This window comes from Myotis brandtii, unplaced genomic scaffold (genome assembly GCF_000412655.1).
Source record: "Myotis brandtii unplaced genomic scaffold, ASM41265v1 scaffold668, whole genome shotgun sequence".
Classification (NCBI taxonomy): Eukaryota; Metazoa; Chordata; class Mammalia; order Chiroptera; family Vespertilionidae; genus Myotis; species Myotis brandtii.
In genome coordinates this window covers 2,520,098-2,538,751 of record NW_005370597.1, presented here as the reverse complement: position 1 = coordinate 2,538,751, position 18,654 = coordinate 2,520,098, and the positions used below count along the sequence as shown (strand labels likewise).

The window sequence follows — 18,654 nt, the reverse complement described above, 5'->3', positions numbered from 1 at the left end:
CTGAATCGTAACCTGGGATCTTTCAAGAGTTACTAGCGGGGGCCCTGGCCGGTTTGGCTCAGTGGATAGAGCTTCGGCCTGTGGACTCAAGGGTCCCAGGTTCGATTCTGGTCTAAGGGCATGTACCTTGGTTGCGGGCACATCCCCAGTGGGGAGTGTGCAGGAGGCAGCTGATCTATGTTTCTAACTCTCTATCCCTCTCCCTTCAAAAAAATCAATAAAATATATATATAAAAAAAAAGAGTTACTAGCGGGGAAGAAAGGAAGAAGCTGACTAGCCACCGCCCCCCCTCCTGCGGCGCAGGCGCAGAAGGAAGGAGGGAAGAGTCAAATCTCCAAGGCGCGCCCTTCCCCCGCACACTTTCCGGCTTTCTCCACCGCGCAGGCGCGGAGAGGGAGCCAAGATGGCGGCGCCCGTGGATCTGGAGTTGAAGAAGGTAAGAAAGCGTGTGGAGGAGGCCGAGGCTCCTCTTTGGTCGCTGAGGGACCTGTGGACAAGAATATCGAGGAGACTCGAGTCTTGCGGAAGGAAAGAGGCCCCAGGGAGCTGGAGGGTGATATCCCGGGATCCTAAGACGGGAGCGGGTCTCCTGAGGTTGGAGTGGGGGGCGAGCGGCTTTTGCTGGGGAAGAGCCGGCTGGGTGGGTTGGGTTGAGTCTGGCGGGCGGATAACGGGCTTGTCCTGTCGTCCCTTGTTCCGGCCAGTGCTTTTAGGCCTCTTATGCCACCCCAAACTTGGGAAGGTCGCGCTACAGTTCAGAGTTAGATATGCTCATAGCAATGCTCATCTCAGGGCTGTGGCCCCCCTCCCCCCACCGTTTTTGCAGGAGTTGTCGAAGAAACGAAACAAGTCCCGTGAAGTTTTCGAAATAAAATTGATATCGGAAGAAATTAGGTTTATCTCTTCAATTGCTTATAAGTGTGTTGTCATTCAGAAACGTTTTCACCACCAGTTGTCAGGATTGTAACATGTCTACTGACCCCAAATCATATTTTTTGGGGGTGGGAGGGAGGTAGGAGGGGGACGGGGATGGAAAAGAATCCCAGGCTTCATCTACTTTAAACCTGTCCTTTTCTAGAAAAGGAAACGGAGTTCCAGAAAAGACGCAGTCAAAGGTTGGGGTCGAATCCAGTATCCCCTCCTTACTCCACACCTTTTGGCTATTAGTTTAGGTTCTTGAGAAGAACACATTTTACTTAAGACTGCCTTCTGGTCAGTCTGTGCATAAGCAATAGGACAGCTGAAATAGCTGTAGATCCTAAACATTGAAGTTGTTACTGCTGTGAGGATTTATGCGTGTATCTTACTTTTTGACATTCTTGTTTTGAAACTTGTAAATTTGGCCCTTAGGTGGTGTTCTCTCACGCTGTAGTATCTCAGCTTTAACAATACACCAGTGTCCTTAGCAAACTGTGTACCGAACAGTCAGGTAGTACCTGTAATTTTGTATGCAAACCAAAATTCATTTTAAGAATGCTTAAAGCATTCTAAAAGTTTACCTTTTTTATTCTGTTAAAGGTTCAAATTTAAGTCAGGGTTTAGTAAGAGAGCTAACAATAGCATACAGCTGTGAATGGACTCACCTCCCAGTATTTAAATTTGTTGCTAAGAAACCTGTGGGCAATGAATGCAAACTAAGAAAATGATTTCAGCCTTAAATTGGATAGTTTTGACAATTAAATTAAAGAAACTTGTTTAAAAATTTTGACTTCTAATGTAAATTATTATTAATATGATTTTTGCCTGGAGACTAATAGGAAAGTTCAGGCTCCTCCCTTCCTCCCAAATGAATATTTTGAAACCTTACTAGTAGGTGAGAATCAAGTCAGAATAAAAGTTAAGTAGTAGCCTTTGCCATGTATTGCAGTCACAAATATTATTAAGGCATAAATTTGACAGCATGTGACAGTCATTCCAGGCACTTAAACAAGAGTATTCACGAACTGTATTTATATTTAAGTGTACCTAAGGGTCAAATTTGGCTTTGTCTACGCATGTGAAGATCATGATGCAATTCTAATACTAATGTGTTTTTTTCTTTCTCTTAAAAATATTTATATTCTGGATATTACTGTAGACAATAGAATAAAAAGATTCCTGAACTGGAGGTCAGAAGAAGTGGATTTAAGTACCTGCCTTTCCTCCCGATAGTTGTTCAACCCTGTGCAAGCCACTTAACTCTCTTTATCACATTTACTTAATTTATAAACTGTTATGATGAAACTGCCACCATAACTCATAAGATTTGAGAGGATTAAATGAGATACTTATTATATCCCTCAGTGTTCTCATTTTATTAAGATACCTATATTACTATTTGAAACAAATGTGGGAAAGTGCTTTGAAACCTAGTTGAGTAATACAAATGTAGAGAGTTGTTGTTCCCTTTATGGTTCTTGTTTTGGATCTCTGGGTTTCATCCTCTGACTGTTACATTTGTTACTTTTATTACTCCTTGAGCACCTGCTGCTTGATATGGCTATTATTTAATGTGCATTTATTTCTGCTTCAAAATGATTCCATATTCTGAGGACAGGGTATATTCAGTAGTTAGCCTAGTGGCTTGATTGATTACAATTATACTAACTTTTATTGATGTTTGGTTTAGTAAATTTCACAGCTTTGCCTCTGGTTAGCATGCTTTATTTTAACATATTTGGATTTGACTTAAATGTTTCCTATAAAATATTTCACCTACTAAATCAAGGACTTGTTTTTATTAGGCCTTCACAGAGCTTCAAGCTAAAGTTATTGACACTCAACAGAAGGTGAAGCTTGCAGACATACAGATTGAACAGCTAGACAGAACGAAAAAGCATACCCATCTTACAGATACAGAGATTATGACTTTGGTAGACGAGACTAACATGTATGAAGGTGTAGGAAGAATGTAAGTAAAATATATCCTTAAGGGGGTTATCTTGGGATATGTTTTGTCTAAAATAAATCATAAAAGTTGTTTATTTTAAAACGGGTTAAAGTATCACAGTAGCTCTAATACCTATTTTTTTTTAAAACATGAAACTGAATCCCAGATAGATGTGTTGAATTTAATTTTTTCCCCTTCAAATTGTAAGAGAAAGTTTATTTAGAAAATCACAGAGGTAGAAGTGAGCTGTAGGAGAAATGGGCTCAGGAAACAAGATACAGAGGCAGAAGAAGGGCTCTTCATGCTTAGAAGAGAGAAAGGTAAAGCTACTATGCCTGGGGGAGGGGAGGGAGAAGACAGGGCCAGATGTGTTTAATTTTAGACTTGGAAGTACATTTCTTAAATATTTCCCTCCTCTCTCTACATTGGATGCTTAAAAGTGTGTAACTTCAATGATAAAAATATGATTTGTCATGAAAAGATGTTCATAGTAATTTTGTGTGTGAAGATTTATTTAAGTAGTTGTAGTTTTAACTTCTCCTTCCCTACCTAATTTGTGAGGAGTCATACAAATCATCTTTTAGATGTCTGACCAGTGTCCTAAAATAAAAATATTAAGTTAAATATTCAGTTGTCATTTACTAGTATATACACTTGTTCTACTGTCATACATGAGAAATCTAGTAAACCAATTTATGTTTTGTTTGTTCTAATTGTTATGTGATTAACATCTAATAGCACTTCACTTTTTTCTTTTAAAACATATATTGCCTTTATGAAACAGCAGATCTGTTCTCTGAGCAGTAGTAAGGAATGGAAAAGCCCTTAACTACAGGTCACATTCCATTACAATGAGCTAAAAGGAGAGGAATGGTTTGGGGGGCGGGTTGAGATACAGGAGGAGGGTTCTTCTGGAATTTAGTCTTTGACTATTACCTAGTAAATGGACCATTACTTTAAGTTTGGAGAGCTTTTGGTTGAAATGGAATTTGACCTCAGTCTTGGGATGACTTATTTTGCGATTGATTTGAAGGAAGCATAACATGTGTAACATTTAGCAATGGCTTTGGAATGACATCATGAGAAGTAGACCCTGCTCCTGACTAGCTAATCCATATCTTTCTGGAAAAGAGATAGATTATGATAAAGTGTTCATTAGATTTGCTTGATCAGAATAAACAGTATACCACAAATAAATTTTGTCTCCGGAGTTCATATTTTTCATTTTAGCTTATTTTAAGAGGAGGAGAATCCCAATTTGAGAGTTCATTACTGGGACGCAAAAGAATTGGGTTGAAAACAAAGTAGTGCCCTTGAATATGTGTCTATGTAGTATGAAGTGAATTGTTGGCATTCATGACAGGATAATTTTATCCTTAATGTGAATATCCTTAGGTCTTAAAACAGTAATGCTAGCTTTTCTAGCATGGTTGTTAACATGTTGTCCTTGGATTTCACATCACTACATTAGCCTGTTTGCAACAGCTAAAGAATCTTTTTCCAAAATAGAAAAACTCTTTGACTATCTTTGGCCTTAGAGTTACAATGAAGCTTTTATTTTTAATTAGAATAATTTCATCTATTAAACATTCTGCAGAAGTGATAGGAGTGTTGCTTTTTTTTTTTTTTTTTTTTTTTTTTTTTTTGCATACTGCCCAAAGTGCTACAAATAGATTGCATTCCACATAAAGAATCTTAGAGTTTAAAGGCTGGGATATGAATTAGTTAATGGTAGGACAGTAATATTTCCAGAAGATTTGTAAAAAGAAATATGTAGTTTTAAATGTTTGGCTAAAGTGGAACTCCTATATGGTTTCAGACTTTGGTTTTAAATTTGACTTTTGTGCTTTCTGCATCTCACTGGGAGTGTGCATTTGACCCTGCATTGTAGGGGCATGTAAGGTGAGTAGTGTTTGTTGCTTGGCTAGAATATTAGTGCCCTCAGGAAGAAAAGACTTGCTGAGTATTAGTCTGGTCATGAGGACGTTCTCTTTCTTGATGCTAAACCTGAAATATCTATTTCTGAATTTATAGTCTTGGGTAATCTTGAGTATCATTGTGATTCACTTCTTTAATTCTAGTCTTTACCTTACGTTGTCTTATCTTTTCCTTTTTGAGTATTATTTGGGAATTCTAAATAGAATACTAATTTTTCTCAAATTCTTGCTTTAAAATCATGGATTATAAAATCTAAAACACTCCATTTTTTTTTTGTTTTAGAACCTGCAGTAGATTTTTGCCATTGCTGAAATTCAGGCCTCATTATATCTTTCCTAGACTATTGCAATAGCATATTAACTGTTCTTTATGCCTTTATTCTATCTGTTCAGATGCATTGTTTACACATCTTCCAGAGTTGATCATTTCAATATTCTTCATAAAATCCTTTGTTCATCCTCTGTTGTCCACAGCATAAAATTTAAACTCCTTAGCCTAGCATCATAGTCATTCATAATCTGTCCTTTATTTATCCTTCTAGTCTCAAGTCCCACCATTTTCTATTCCCAGACTCAGGATAGCTCGTAAATTTTATCACATGAACTTGTTCCTTCCATTGGTTTTGGGTTATCTGTTGAGAAGGAGTTTGAGTCTCATATAGACTTTAAACATGTTTTAATTGATTAGTGATGCCTGTCACATAGTAGCACGTGAATCAGAAATTGTTATTCTTAGCCTTGCCACACACATGGGCTTCCTCACACATGCCATGTTTTGTGATTTCTTGCTTTTGCTTATTCTGTCCTTGGCCTGTGATATTCGACTTTCCCTTGTGAAATTCTCATCCTTTAAGACATAGCTTATGTTTTCTGAAGATTTTGTCCTTTATGGCAGACTTAATTACATATCTGGGGTGGTACCAGTGTTTTTGTTCCTGTAGCTACTAGAACACATACACACATACATACACAGAATGAGAGAGATTGAGATGGATTTTATTGATTGATTTAAAAAATGTTTTTATTGATTTTAGAGAGCAAGGAAAGGAGAGGGAGAGAGCGATAGGAACATCGATGAGAGAGAAATGAGCCCACTACCTGGGTATGTGCCCTGACGGGGAATCGAATCAGCCACCTCTTGGTGCATGGGTTGACTGCTCAGCCACTGAGCCACACCCACTGGGCTGATTGATTTTTATTGATTTCAGAGAGGAAGGGAGAGGGAGAGAGAGAGAAATATCAGTGATGAGAGAAAGATAATCGATTGACTGCTTCCTGCACACCCTCTAATGGGGATTGAGCCTGTAACCCTGGCATGTGCCCTGACTGGGAATCGAACTGTGACCTCCTGGTTCATAGGTCGATGCTCAACCACTGAGCTACACCTGCTGGTCTGATTGATTTTTAAGCGGGTCAGTTTCCCCAACTAGATTGTCAGTTCTGTGAGACCATGTACATACATATTTATCTTTGTTTCTTTAGTTCTCAGCATAATGTCTGGCACAAAATAGATGTTAAATGTGTGTTGATTTGAGTTGAATACGATTCTTTCTTTGGCCTAAAATAACTGCATTTTCTTTTGGCTTTTTAGAAAGAATATATGTTTAGAAAGTGACAGACTTAGAATTAGAGTTTGTTATTGTTTTAATATTATGATTCAATAAAGATGAAATTATAGAAGTAACATATTTTGACTAATGTCTGGAATTTTGACCAAAATTATGTCATTTGATCTGACAGGATTAATTCTTTATTAAATTGTTGAGAAGGTTGACTAATTCTAAATACCAACCAGTTGCAGAGATATTCAGTCAGAACTGACAGTATAGAAAAATCCAAGCCTTTGAAACTAAACTGAGGGTAGTATAACCCTTAGAGAATAAAGGCTATTCCATGCAGAACAGTATCAATATAATTATCTATTTTACCTTCCTCATCTTCACATAGGATGAAAGTCATTTTTCTTTTTAGGGTATGTATTTAGTTTACCAAATCATTGCAAGCCCAGTGCCTTTCAAGTTACAAATATGGAGAATTGGTAGAGTTAAATACCTGTTATATATGGCTATTTTGGAATTAAAACAAGGAAAATCAAACTGCAGGGTAAGAGATGATGAATTGCTGTATACTGTAAGCTCTGGGTATTTGTTGCTCAAAGCTATATTCCATCCAGACTCTTGGCATGTTGCCAGCACATTTTAGTTCTGTTACTTCATATTCTTTGGAGAGGCTGTTATGTAGCCTGATACTACTACCACCAATTTCTAGTTTTACTCCTTAAGCTGTTTGTGAGCTGACCTCACCAGACTGCTTTGAGAACTATGATGAAAGTTACAACTGTGGAATGATCTGTCTGAATAGTTGGAAGTGTTTGTCTTTGCATCTTTCTAGCATACAAGGAGGGAATAAAATAAATACTAGATCTCAAATAAATGTTACATGAATGTTTCTTGTATTTTTTTTTTTCATGAATAAGAACCAGTTTCTAAGGTATATGGTAGTTTTCTTCCTTTGTACTTTGCATAGTAGTGGAGTTTTTGTGTTTGTTTTTTTTAAAATAAGAATTACATTTGAAAGTACACATAAATGACATTTTACCATGCTAGTGTTTGAAAAGATCATTAGGATAAATGTCAAACTTATTTTTATTAACAATAGGTATGACCCTGACCCTGATTTGATATCAGGTCTATTATCCTATTATTCCAATCTCCTTTTGCTTGAGTGTTATATAAATAACATTTCTTCTTTCCAAAGGGGACAAATTAAGCTTTTTATTTTTTTAATATGGGAGGAACTTGAGTAGATTAGCCTTTGAGAAGAATGATTAGTGTCTTTTTAAAACTTGAACCTAACTAAAAATAACTTTGTGCCATATTTAAACTAATTTAGAGGTATGCCACCATTCTGTGGGTATTTTTTTACGTTTAAGGAACTAAGAATGAACAATGGTATAAATCTACCAACTAGATAAGTGTCTAGCAATGCAGAAATTGCTGTTTGGGAGCGGTGTTGCTATTTCTACTTGTTGAAGTAATTTGATGGTTGATCTCTAATGGTTAAAAGATCCAGAAGTGTTAAGACTTAAGATAAATGTGGCACAGGTAGAAAGTGAAAACAGTAGGTTTATTCCTGATAGGTAATAAATGTAAAAAATATATATAAATAGTTGAGTAACTTTTAAACTAATTAGGATGTAGAAATCTGAACTGTCCATGACAGGTTGGTTGAACTGCCCTTTGTTTAAAATGTTATGCTGGTTTTGTAGTGATTTCAATTGTAAGTTTGGATGTTGACCTGTAATTTGAACCATGACATTTGACAAAACCGGCATGAAATATTTGCAGTTTCTCTGAGTTTAGTTATGTTAAATATTAATAGAAAGGGATATAGTCATGCTGCCTCAAGTTTTGCAACTGTTTTACAATTTCATGTAGCTGTAGAGTTGGCATTCCAATTAATTTGAGGTAATTTTAAGTCTGAAGAAGTAGTTGTATTTTATTTGATTCCTAAAAGATTAAGAAATAAACTGTAAGTCATCGTGTAGTAAATATTGTTGATAAATATTGTTGATATTATAGTAAAAAATAGTTTATATTGTTCTCACTGGACTCAAGTTTGGATATTTTTAGTGCTTACTAGAGGAGAAAAAATTAATGTGCAGGTTGCTTTTGGTGTGAGAGCACATTGCAAATTCATAAGCTCTGTTTATGCTCTCTTTAAAGGTATTAATCTGTGTTTAGAGTAGAGAAAATATAAGCAAAGATAAAATAATTTTCAAATGTAAGAAGGAATTTTTTAGTTCTTTTTTAGGTTTTATTTTAAAGGAAGAGGAGTTCTTGTTCTTGCGCTGCTTTTACTAATAGACTATGACCCACCCTTCATGTGTTTTTATACAGAGCCATTTAAAGTCATGGCTTTCATTGCTCAGAGTGTGAAGGGAAAAACACACAACGTTTCCTGTTGTGCAAGGAAAAATGACTTCAGTTTTGTTGATGTTGAGTATGTATATAACCCCAGATGGGCACACTCTCCTCTTCCACAGATGTGGTACTCTAGGGAGAGGAGATTTTTGAGTAATATTCTTAATTTCCTTAAGTGTCAGTGATCTAAAAACTTGGTGTTCATTATAACTCTGCTGTACTGCTCTGTGGAATGACATCACTGTTTTTATGCCAAGGGAAGTTAACAAACATTTGCGTAGGAATTACATAGCCATGTTTCTTTTGCAGATACTTTAAATAATTCCTTCCCTTCTTCCCATCCCATGTCCTCCAGGGTCCAAATAATCTCTGAAACACAGGAAAGTAATTTTGAAAAGGTTATGCTAATTAGAAGTCTATTGTACAAAAGGACAAAGAAGGTTGTTATATACTTACCTTGGGATGTACAAACATGCTACAATTTTTTATTTAACGTGTTCTTGTAGGTTACTTATTTTAGGCCTAAACTTGTTTTAAAAAGGTAAATGTAATTGATTCATTTAGTTACTTGGAGGATTTTGTTTCTGCATTTCCTGATATCATAAGGCCTGAACTTTTTTTTTTTTTAAACTGACAAAGGATTAAACAAAATCTACTTTTGTTGCATGAAAGTAGCAATTCTTCAACAACACAAGAGGATACTACAGTGTATTTGGTGATAAGCAAGAATCAATGTAGTAAACTGATGGGAGAGTGAAAAGTACCATTACCTTTGTTGTTCCTATGTAAATGAAAACAAAGGCAGCAATAATCTTGAGCTTTGCTACTTTGACATTGGAGAATTATGTACTGTAACTTAGCTCTAGCTGAATTTTTCTGAAATGAAAAATAATAAATTTTAAGCTGTACCAAGAATTTTCTGATTTTAGCTGCTACTTATAGTGGCAGATTTAGGAACAACTTGCTATCTAATCAGAGAGGACTGAAGTGTTCATGTCAAGGAATATATCTGCTTAATGAAACTGCCAAAAAGCTCAGAAAAAATATTTTGACCTAGAAGGTCTGAGTCAGTCTATATATATGAACACACACTTGATAATGGCTTATTTTAGTATTCTTTTCTTATATCAGGAATTGCTGTGAACTGCAAATATTCTTTGCCCAGATGGAATAATTAGGATTGCAGTGTGTTGCATGCACCATTAGTGCCTGTGGCTTTGTGAAGAATGTATGCTCAATTTGTTTTTAGAATTTAAGTTTGAATGGACTTATCTGGGAGAATATTTCATTGTCCTGGCCAGGAACTCTCATTACTAACTCTTGTTCTCGTGAAAATGAATTACCTTGAAAGGGACCAGATTATCTGAAGAAGCTATTCCTTTGGCTTTGAAAGAGGACTTGAAATGTTCTCATATCAAAATTTTCACAGCAGCAGGAGCCCAGTATTAAAAGTGTATCTTTAAATAGATAAGAACATGACTGCCGTAAGCTGAGCCTTTTACATTGTTTAGCTCAGGGTAAAAAGATTTGGACCACAATATGCATCCTGTATGTGTGTGTTGGACTGAGTCTTTTGCATTTGTGCCAAAATATATTTATATTTCTCTGTGACTTTCTGCATTTGTATGAGGAGTCTTCTGTTTGTGTCCTTTAGTACTCATTGGGTAGTAATCTTTTACTATCCAAGTGTTATATTTTATTGTGTTACATTTTAACCTACTAGTGAAATAAAGATCACATCTTGGAAAAAGTTGTAGCACAGCTTGATGCTTAAATGTGGAAATGTTTGGGGTTTGATGAGGCCAGAGTAAAAGTGGTAAACATCAGAGGTGATTATTTACCAGAATACTTAGAATACCAAATAGTGACCAAAAATAAGCATCATGTTTAAAATAGATTAACATACTACTGCTTCCATTTCAGGAGTAACAGTTTGATTTAAAAATACACAGTGATTTTTATTAGTACAGATTGAACCTAGTAGTGTGAGTTACTCATTCAGAACAAAGAATGTTTACATGGGATTGTGTTCCTGAAGGGAATAAAGACAGTGAATTCAGTCCTCATCTCATTTGACCTATCAGTAGTGTTTAGTTCTGTTGATCTTTCCTTCTTGAAGCGCTTGGCTTCCAGGACATCACCTTTTGATTTTCCTTCTATTTCACTCGCCATTCCTATTCAGTCTCCTTTTTCTGTTTTCTATCCCATTTCCAAATATTAGATTGATTTTGGACTGAGCCTTTGGATTTTTTCTGTTCTCTTTATCTGCACTCAGTCTGTTAGGGACCTCATCCAGGCTTATCTCTTTAAATGCCTTTTTATGTACTGACAACTCCTCAAATTTTTGTCTTTAGACCCCTTCCCCAAACTCCAAACTTTATATCCACCTGCCTGCATTACATTTCCATTTGATGGTCTTAACATGCTTCTGAAAAATAACTTGACTAAAATAAAGTTGTCACTGTTTACAAATAAATGAGTTAGGCCCTGGCCATGTGACTCAGTTGAGTATCGTTTCCAGTGCACCTAAGGGTTGCTGGTTCGATTGCCGGTCCGGGCATAAGCCCAGTTTGCAGGTTTAAGACCCAGTCGGGGTGTGTGCGGGAGACAACTAATCCATGTTTTTCTCTCACATCGGTGCCCCCCCCTTCCCTCTCTTTAAAAATCAATAAAAAGTAAACATACTCTCAAAAAATGGGGAAAAAAAAGTACAGTTGGATGAGTTCTGACAAATGTAACAATATAGAACATTTTTGTCACCCTAAAAAGTTCCTTGCTTCTTCCAAGTCAATTCTCTTCTCTCCCAAATCCAGCTGTAAGCAACTGATAATCTGATTTCTATCACTGTTGATTAATTTTGACTATTTTAGAATTTCATATGGACTATATATAAATGGAATCATTATAGTATATACCCGTTTGTTCTTCTTTCATTAAGCATAATTTATCCATGTTGTATATATCAGGCCTCCTCACTAGAGCTTCAATTCCATTTATGTCAGTACCCTTGCTTCTGCCCCCTTCCTTCTGCTTGCCAGCTTCAACTTCAGGTTGGGTGAAGGATTTCATTATGAGGTGACGACATCCAGAATTAGGAAGTACCATGTTTTCTGTGTCGTCTTTGTTAGGGTCAAAGAAATGTTTCCCAGAAGTCTCCAAAAAGATGATCTCTCACATTTCATGACAGGAACTGAGCCACATACTTGGGCTTATGTCTTGGGGGATGGGACTGCCATGATTGGGAAAGACCAGTCAAGATTTACCCCAGGATTCACTTCCCTGAATCACTTGGGAAAGTGGAGGGTACACAAAATTGGGGCTCTATTAACAAGGAAGATTGGATATGGAGTAGCTAACCATTAGTGTCTGCTAAAAATTATCCACCACAATCAATACAGTGATCAACAGTTGAAGGCTAGCTACATGAAAACTGTTGGTAATATATTTAGAATGAATTAGGGAGAGTTTAATGAGGGAGTACAGGTAGGGAGCTATTGAAGTAATTCAGTTGTGTATTAAAAGGGCATAAATTAAGGTGACAAGTGGAATGCAGAGGAAGTCAGTATGAAAGAAAGTGATGAATCAGTGATAAATTGGGAATGTAGGGGACAAGGAGGTTACCTGTAGCTTTGGGACTTAGGTGAGTGAGAAAGTGGTGATATCATTGATGAAGCTGAAGTTGAGATTGGGAAACTGCTTGGTAGGGAATGTTGGTATGGGTAGATAAAATGAGTTAAATTTGGGACATGTTGAATTTGAGGAAATGTGGAACTTACAAGTAATAGTGGTTGGTACTATTCTGAGGGTCATTAGCCAAATTGAAGCCTTGAAAATAAATGAGTTCTGGGAGGGACTTTGGGTAGAGATAGCTTAGCTGAGAGCCTTGCATAATGTTTGCAATGGGAGCGCTGGAAGAGAAAAGGCAGGTTGCGTTTAAGACTTAACATAGGTGATGAGGTGTTCATGGACAGCTCCCTGAGTCAGTGGGAGAGGGCTGTCCCCAGCCTCCATCTTTGTTTCTCATATAAATGAATTTATACGAGAGACCTTGATTGTGTTGTGAAAAGCCAATTTATTAAAGCAATTAAAGCATGCACCTTTATTGAAAAAGCAAAGCAAGCAAACAAACCTATACATCTGGCTTACGAAGCGCAGATGGGCTCTCAGCTAATCTGAAGAGCCAGTTGGGTGGGGGTCCGAGGTGGTATATACCCTCCTGTCTATAGGTCTCAAAATTCCTCTGCTGAATACTTTGGGTGCGGATTAATTTTCAAGGTCCCTTTTTTTACTTTGTTGTGGTCTTCCCAGAATTCATGAGAAGCACCTGGCAACTTTATCTTGCCAAGCTTTGAGACTCCTGGCTTCTCTGCTTAGGGAGTAAAACTACCCTTTTTTTTCATTTCCCCTTTACCCCTGCCTTTCTACGTTCTCTCATTATGGAGGTTTTTAACCATTTGCTCTTAAGTGTCCTTGGCTGGGGAAGATAATGGCTTGTTAGTTACAAGCTGGCTGCGAATTGCCCACACTGTGTGGCCTTGTTTTACTTTCCTGTCTCAGTTTCCTTATTCCTCCTGTTAACAATACTATTGTTGTTGGAAAAGATGCTTGATATGAGTAATCTTCTAATTTAGTAAGACGTGTTTTGTGGCCTAACATATGATTTATCCTGGAAAATGTTCCATGTGCAATTGAGAGGAATGGTGAAGTGGGTGTATCCAATGAGTTCACAAGTGGATGTGTGTGGTTGGATCATTGGTCTCTTAACTTTAAGTTCCCGCTCAGGTCTGGCCTTTCCTGCTTGCTGCAGCTCTGCCCATCTCTGTGTCATGTTCCTTTCTTTCTTTTTTAAAAAATGTTTTTATTGATTTGAGAGAGAGAAAGAGAGAGAGACAGAGAGAGAAACAGAAACATTGATCGATTGCCTCTCATACACACCGTATGCACCCTGACCAGAGATCGAACCCACAACCTGGGCATGTTCCCTGACCAGGAATCAACCAGTGACCTTTTGGTGCACGAGTCGACGCTCAACCAACTGAGCCACACTGGCCAGGGCTCATTTTCCTTTCTGACCTCTCTGACTGTGCCCCCTCATTGCCTTTCATTTTTCTCTTCCTCCTCTAGTTTCCCGGCTTTCTTCACAGTTTATCTAATATCTGCCAAGGCGTGCCTCAGTTATTATCTGTCTTTTGTATTATTGCCATTCTAAAGTATGATTTTGCTTTTACTATGAACCTGTCTATGTTGTTTTATTAAAAGTGGATTTCTCAGTGATGGCATATATGTAGTTGGGTCATGCTTTTAAATTCAGTCTGACAACCTTTACCTTTTTATTGGTATACTCATCATTTACATTTCAAGTAATTATTGCTATGATTGGATTTAAATCTACCTTAATAATTGTTTTCTATTTGTCTCATTTGTGCTTGAGTCCTTTCCCCCTCTTTTTTGTGTTCTTTTATATTATTTTTTTTATGATCCTATTTTACCTTTACTTTTGGCTTATTAGTCCTCAGTAAAAAAAAATTTTTAGTTTAGTTATTGTCCTATTTTTTTACAATATATGTCTTTAATTGATCTCAGTCTACCTTTAAATAATATTATACCACTTCATCTTATGTCAAATTGCTCCAGTCATTCCTTTTTTTTATTGTTATGCATTTTACATATGTTATGAAGACCACAGTATGTTGTTATTATTTTGCTTTATATCAGGAATTGGCAAGCTTGTTTTGTAATTGGCCAGGTAGTAAATATTTTTGGCTGGATAGCCAATAAAATGGTTTGCTGGTCATATCTTTGTCACAGTTGTCTCTCTTAACTCTGCAATTGTTGTGAGAAAGCAGCCATAGACATTATATAAATAAACGATCATGGTTAGATTAGCCTGCAAGCATAGTTTGCTAACCTCTGCTTTAGAAAGTCAATTATCTTTTAAAATGATTAACAATAAGAAAAACATGTCTATTATATTCATCTTAATTCATACTATTTTCAGTGCTTTTCATTTCTCTGTAAGCTGCCATATGTTATCATACTCCTTCTACCGGAAGAACTACCTCTAACATTTCTTACGGTGTTTGTTTGTTAGAATAAACTTTATCAGCTTTTGTTTGTTTGAATTTACCCTTTATTTTTGAAAGACATTTTCATTGTATATGTAATGCTGGGTTAATAATAAATAGCTGGTTTCTTTCGGTATGTACTTTGAAAATGTCATTACCAAGGTATTGATAAACAAGTGTCTTCTGTTTTACTCTGACAAGAGGTAAGTTTATTTTTCTTCTGCATCCCACAGTATAGATGTACCATAATTTGTTAATTGTTTCCTTACGGAGGGATTTAGGTTCCTTCCTTCCTTCCTTTTGCTAAAAATTATGATGTAAAATTTTTTTGCATGTAGATCTTTGTGCACATGCAAGTAGTTTTCATTGCCCATGGAATGAGGCAAAGAAACAAGATAAGTTCAATTCTTCTTCAGCTTTTTCTGTGCCACTTAATTTGTGGATGCCCTAAGTCAGTGATGGCGAACCTATGACACGCGTGTCAGAGGTGACATGCGAACTCATTTTTTTGGTTGATTTTTCTTTGTTAAATGGCATTTAAATATATAAAATAAATATCAAAAATATAAATCTTTGTTTTACTATGGTTGCAAATATCAAAAAATTTCTATATGTGACACGGCACCAGAGTTAAGTTAGGATTTTTCAAAATGCTGGCACGCCAAGCTCAAAAGGTTCGCCACCACTGCCCTAAGTGCTATTTAGAATATGTTTTCAGATGTCCTCTAAAAATTTCCCACCCAAACAGAAGGCATTATCATTACCCTATTGTTGTCTCTGAATAGTGTCTACTTTGGAAGGGTACCCCAAAAACATCATTGCCACTGATCCCGGATTGTGTTTTGGGTTTGTGTGCAAAGTGGAAGTCACGTACCAATCTGCAGGGCAATTCAGAACACAGCCTCTGATGTTTCTCAAACAAATCAAAGGCCATCATAAAATTACGTTTTTCGGATGGCATAATTACAAATAAATGAGGAAATGAAACAGCAGGCTACGTGCGAGCCCTTCATAACTGACAGTGCAGGGCCACGTGGCATTGATTTCCAAAGTAGAGGCCTTTACAAAGCAGTGACTCTAGTCTAGATTATGTCATCCTGAGCATTGTAAGCATATTCTGTGCATATCATTTGTCATATAAAAATAATTTCCCGCTTCATGGTTTATTTTTCCTTTATGGCACATTCTGAATTCAGATTTTTTAAATCTGCCATTGGGTTTTCCATAAACTATCAGGCAGGACCTCTGTGAGATTCTCTGCTTTGAGAAACTATCTGCATAATATTTATTTCTGATATATGACTCATAATTAAATTGTCATGATATATCCCTTATCTTCAAAATGGCATCTGATAATTCAGTGCCTTTTTAACAATAGACAAAGTGTTTTCTAAAGCAGCGGTCGCCAACTGGTGGTCTGTGAGGTCCAAAAGGTTGGCAACCGCTCGTTTAAGGAAACCTTTGGAGCAGCGGTCCCCAACCGGTGGTCCGTGAGGTCCAAAAGGTTGGTGACCGCTGTTCTAAAGACTTTTTTTCAGAAATCCAAATGTTTCTTGGGGCCCTTTCCAAGACATATACCATGTATCTTTGACATTTATTTTTATCTATATATCTTTATTTTTTAATCCTCACCCGAAGATATTTTTCCATTGTTTTTAGATAGAGTAGAAGGGAGGTGGAGGGAGAGAGAGAGAGAGAAAAACATCATTATGAGAGAGACACATTGATTGGTTGCTTCCTGCACATGCCCCTACCAGGCCAGGGATCGAGTGTGCAATTGAGGTATATGCCCTTGACTGGGAATCGATGCGACCCTTTCCTTGACATTTCAAGCATTATGAGACTAGAGCAGTGATGGCAAACCTTTTGAGCTCAGCATGCCAGCATTTTGAGAAACCCTAACTTAACTCTGGTGCCGTGTCACATATAGAAATTTTTTGATATTTGCAACCATAGTAAAACAAAGATTTATATTTTTGATATTTATTTTATATATTTAAATGCCATTTAGCAAAGAAAAATCAACCAAAAAAATGAGTTCGCGTGTCACCTCTGACACGCGTGTCATAGGTTCGCCATCACTGCTCTAAACTCTGAGCAATCCAGCCAGGGCTCTTTGGCATTTTTAAATTTGAGGACTAAGCCAAAATTCCCATAACATTTTTGTTTGAATTTTGACTATGTAATTTTTAAGGTGGACATTTGAATTTACTCAATACTCATCCTTGTTTAAAACTTTAATTGCTCAGATGTCCTTAAGCTTATAGTAGATTGGCCAGCTTTGGTGACATCTCTCTGGCCTTTGAGGTTGGCACAGTCCAGTATAGCTATCTCAGGGATGTGTGGCCATGGAAAAACATATTTTGGTTGTTGAGTGTTTTTGCTTTCTAGTAATTTTATTTTCTGCTCCAGGGATTTAATATCTGTTCAGATAATTTATTTTTTAAGGCCACATAAGTAATGACTTGACCTCTAATCTTAGCTTTGGAAATTTCCCAGACACTAATAAAGATAATGTCCGATGACCTTTTATTTAAGAATACTACTCACTGGCCAGTAATTAGTGCTATTTAAAAATGTATATTTACTCTAAAAATGATTTTCTACCTGGCCAGTGTTTCTCAGTGGTTAGAGCATCAGCCTGCTCACCAAAGAGTTGTGGATTCAGTTCCTGATCAAGGGCACGTGCCTAGGTTGGGGGTTCGTTCCCTGCCCTGGTTGGGGCTAGTGTAGGAGTCAGCTAATCGGTACATCAATGTTTCTTGCTCTCCCCCTCACCCCCTACCTCCCTTAAAAACAATGGAAGGGATATCCTCGGGTGAGGTTTAAAAAAAAACACACACACAAAAAATGATTTTCATAGTTAAAAGACTTTCTTAGAAAAATCATGCATGTAATGACCTGATTTGGTGACTCTTGGGCCTAGATTTATAATACTTTTTACATGGTGTTATTGAGACTTAGTACCATTCTAAACAACTCTTCTCTACAAATACTGTACCAAATACAGATGCTCTTCAACTTAAAATGGGGTATGTCCCGATAAACACATTCTAAGTTGAAAATATAAATTGAAAATGCATTTAATACATCTAACCTAAACATCATAGCTTAGTCTAGCCTACCCGTGCTTAGCCTACAGATGGGCAAAATCATCTAACACATAGTCTATTTTATAATAAACTGTTGAATATCTCATGTAATTTTTTATGTGTATGGCTTTCATGCTATTGTAAAGTCAAAACATCATAAGTCAAACCATGATAAATCTAATTATTTCTGAGAAAAATATCCTATAGACTATAATCTTATCAAAAATAGCACTGTGTCTCTTGGACTAATAATAACATTTGGACCCAAAGGGTTATAGAGTAATCCCTGTTTTGCATGAATATATCAGCAGGATTTTTTACAAAGGATCAAGTTGTGACTGAAGACTAGGATAATCAGTTAAATTATCTGGACTTTCCACATCAGGACACAGGCTTAATAATTAGTGGAGTGAAAAAGAAGTTCACCAGACCGTATTAATGTGTGTGCCAAGGTGTATTCACGAAGAAGAGCGGGGTGTCTGGGCAAAGGGAGAGTTGTCCTTTTTCTTTGTTTTTACTTGTCTTATCCTATATAATAAAGAGGTAATATGCAAATTAACCCTCACACCCTCACGAGATAGCTGCCTACAACCAGGTTGGCAGGGGGGTTAGTGAGGGATGACCAAACGACTGGACAGCAGGCTGTGTGGGGCGACCAGGCCGGCAGGGGGGTTAGTGAGGGGCAACCAAATGACTGAACAGCATGCTGCGTGGGGCGACGGGGGCTGTGAGGGGCAACCAGGCCGGGGGGCGTGCAGTTGGGGGCG

General features: G+C 37.0%; 1 protein-coding gene across 4 annotated transcripts in view; it reads left to right on the top strand.

The window, feature by feature from the left end:
• Positions 1–336: 336 nt before the first annotated feature.
• The window catches only part of PFDN1 (prefoldin subunit 1), a 56,358-nt gene continuing 38,040 nt past the window's right edge, over positions 337–18,654 (top strand). For all 4 annotated transcript variants that reach the window (XM_005881052.2, XM_014529074.1, XM_014529076.1 and 1 more), the window contains exons 1-2: positions 337–437; positions 2,725–2,891. In XM_005881052.2, the coding sequence (XP_005881114.1) occupies positions 405–437; positions 2,725–2,891 (200 nt within the window). In that variant the 5' untranslated portion in view covers positions 337–404. The remainder of the gene's footprint in view (positions 438–2,724; positions 2,892–18,654) is intronic.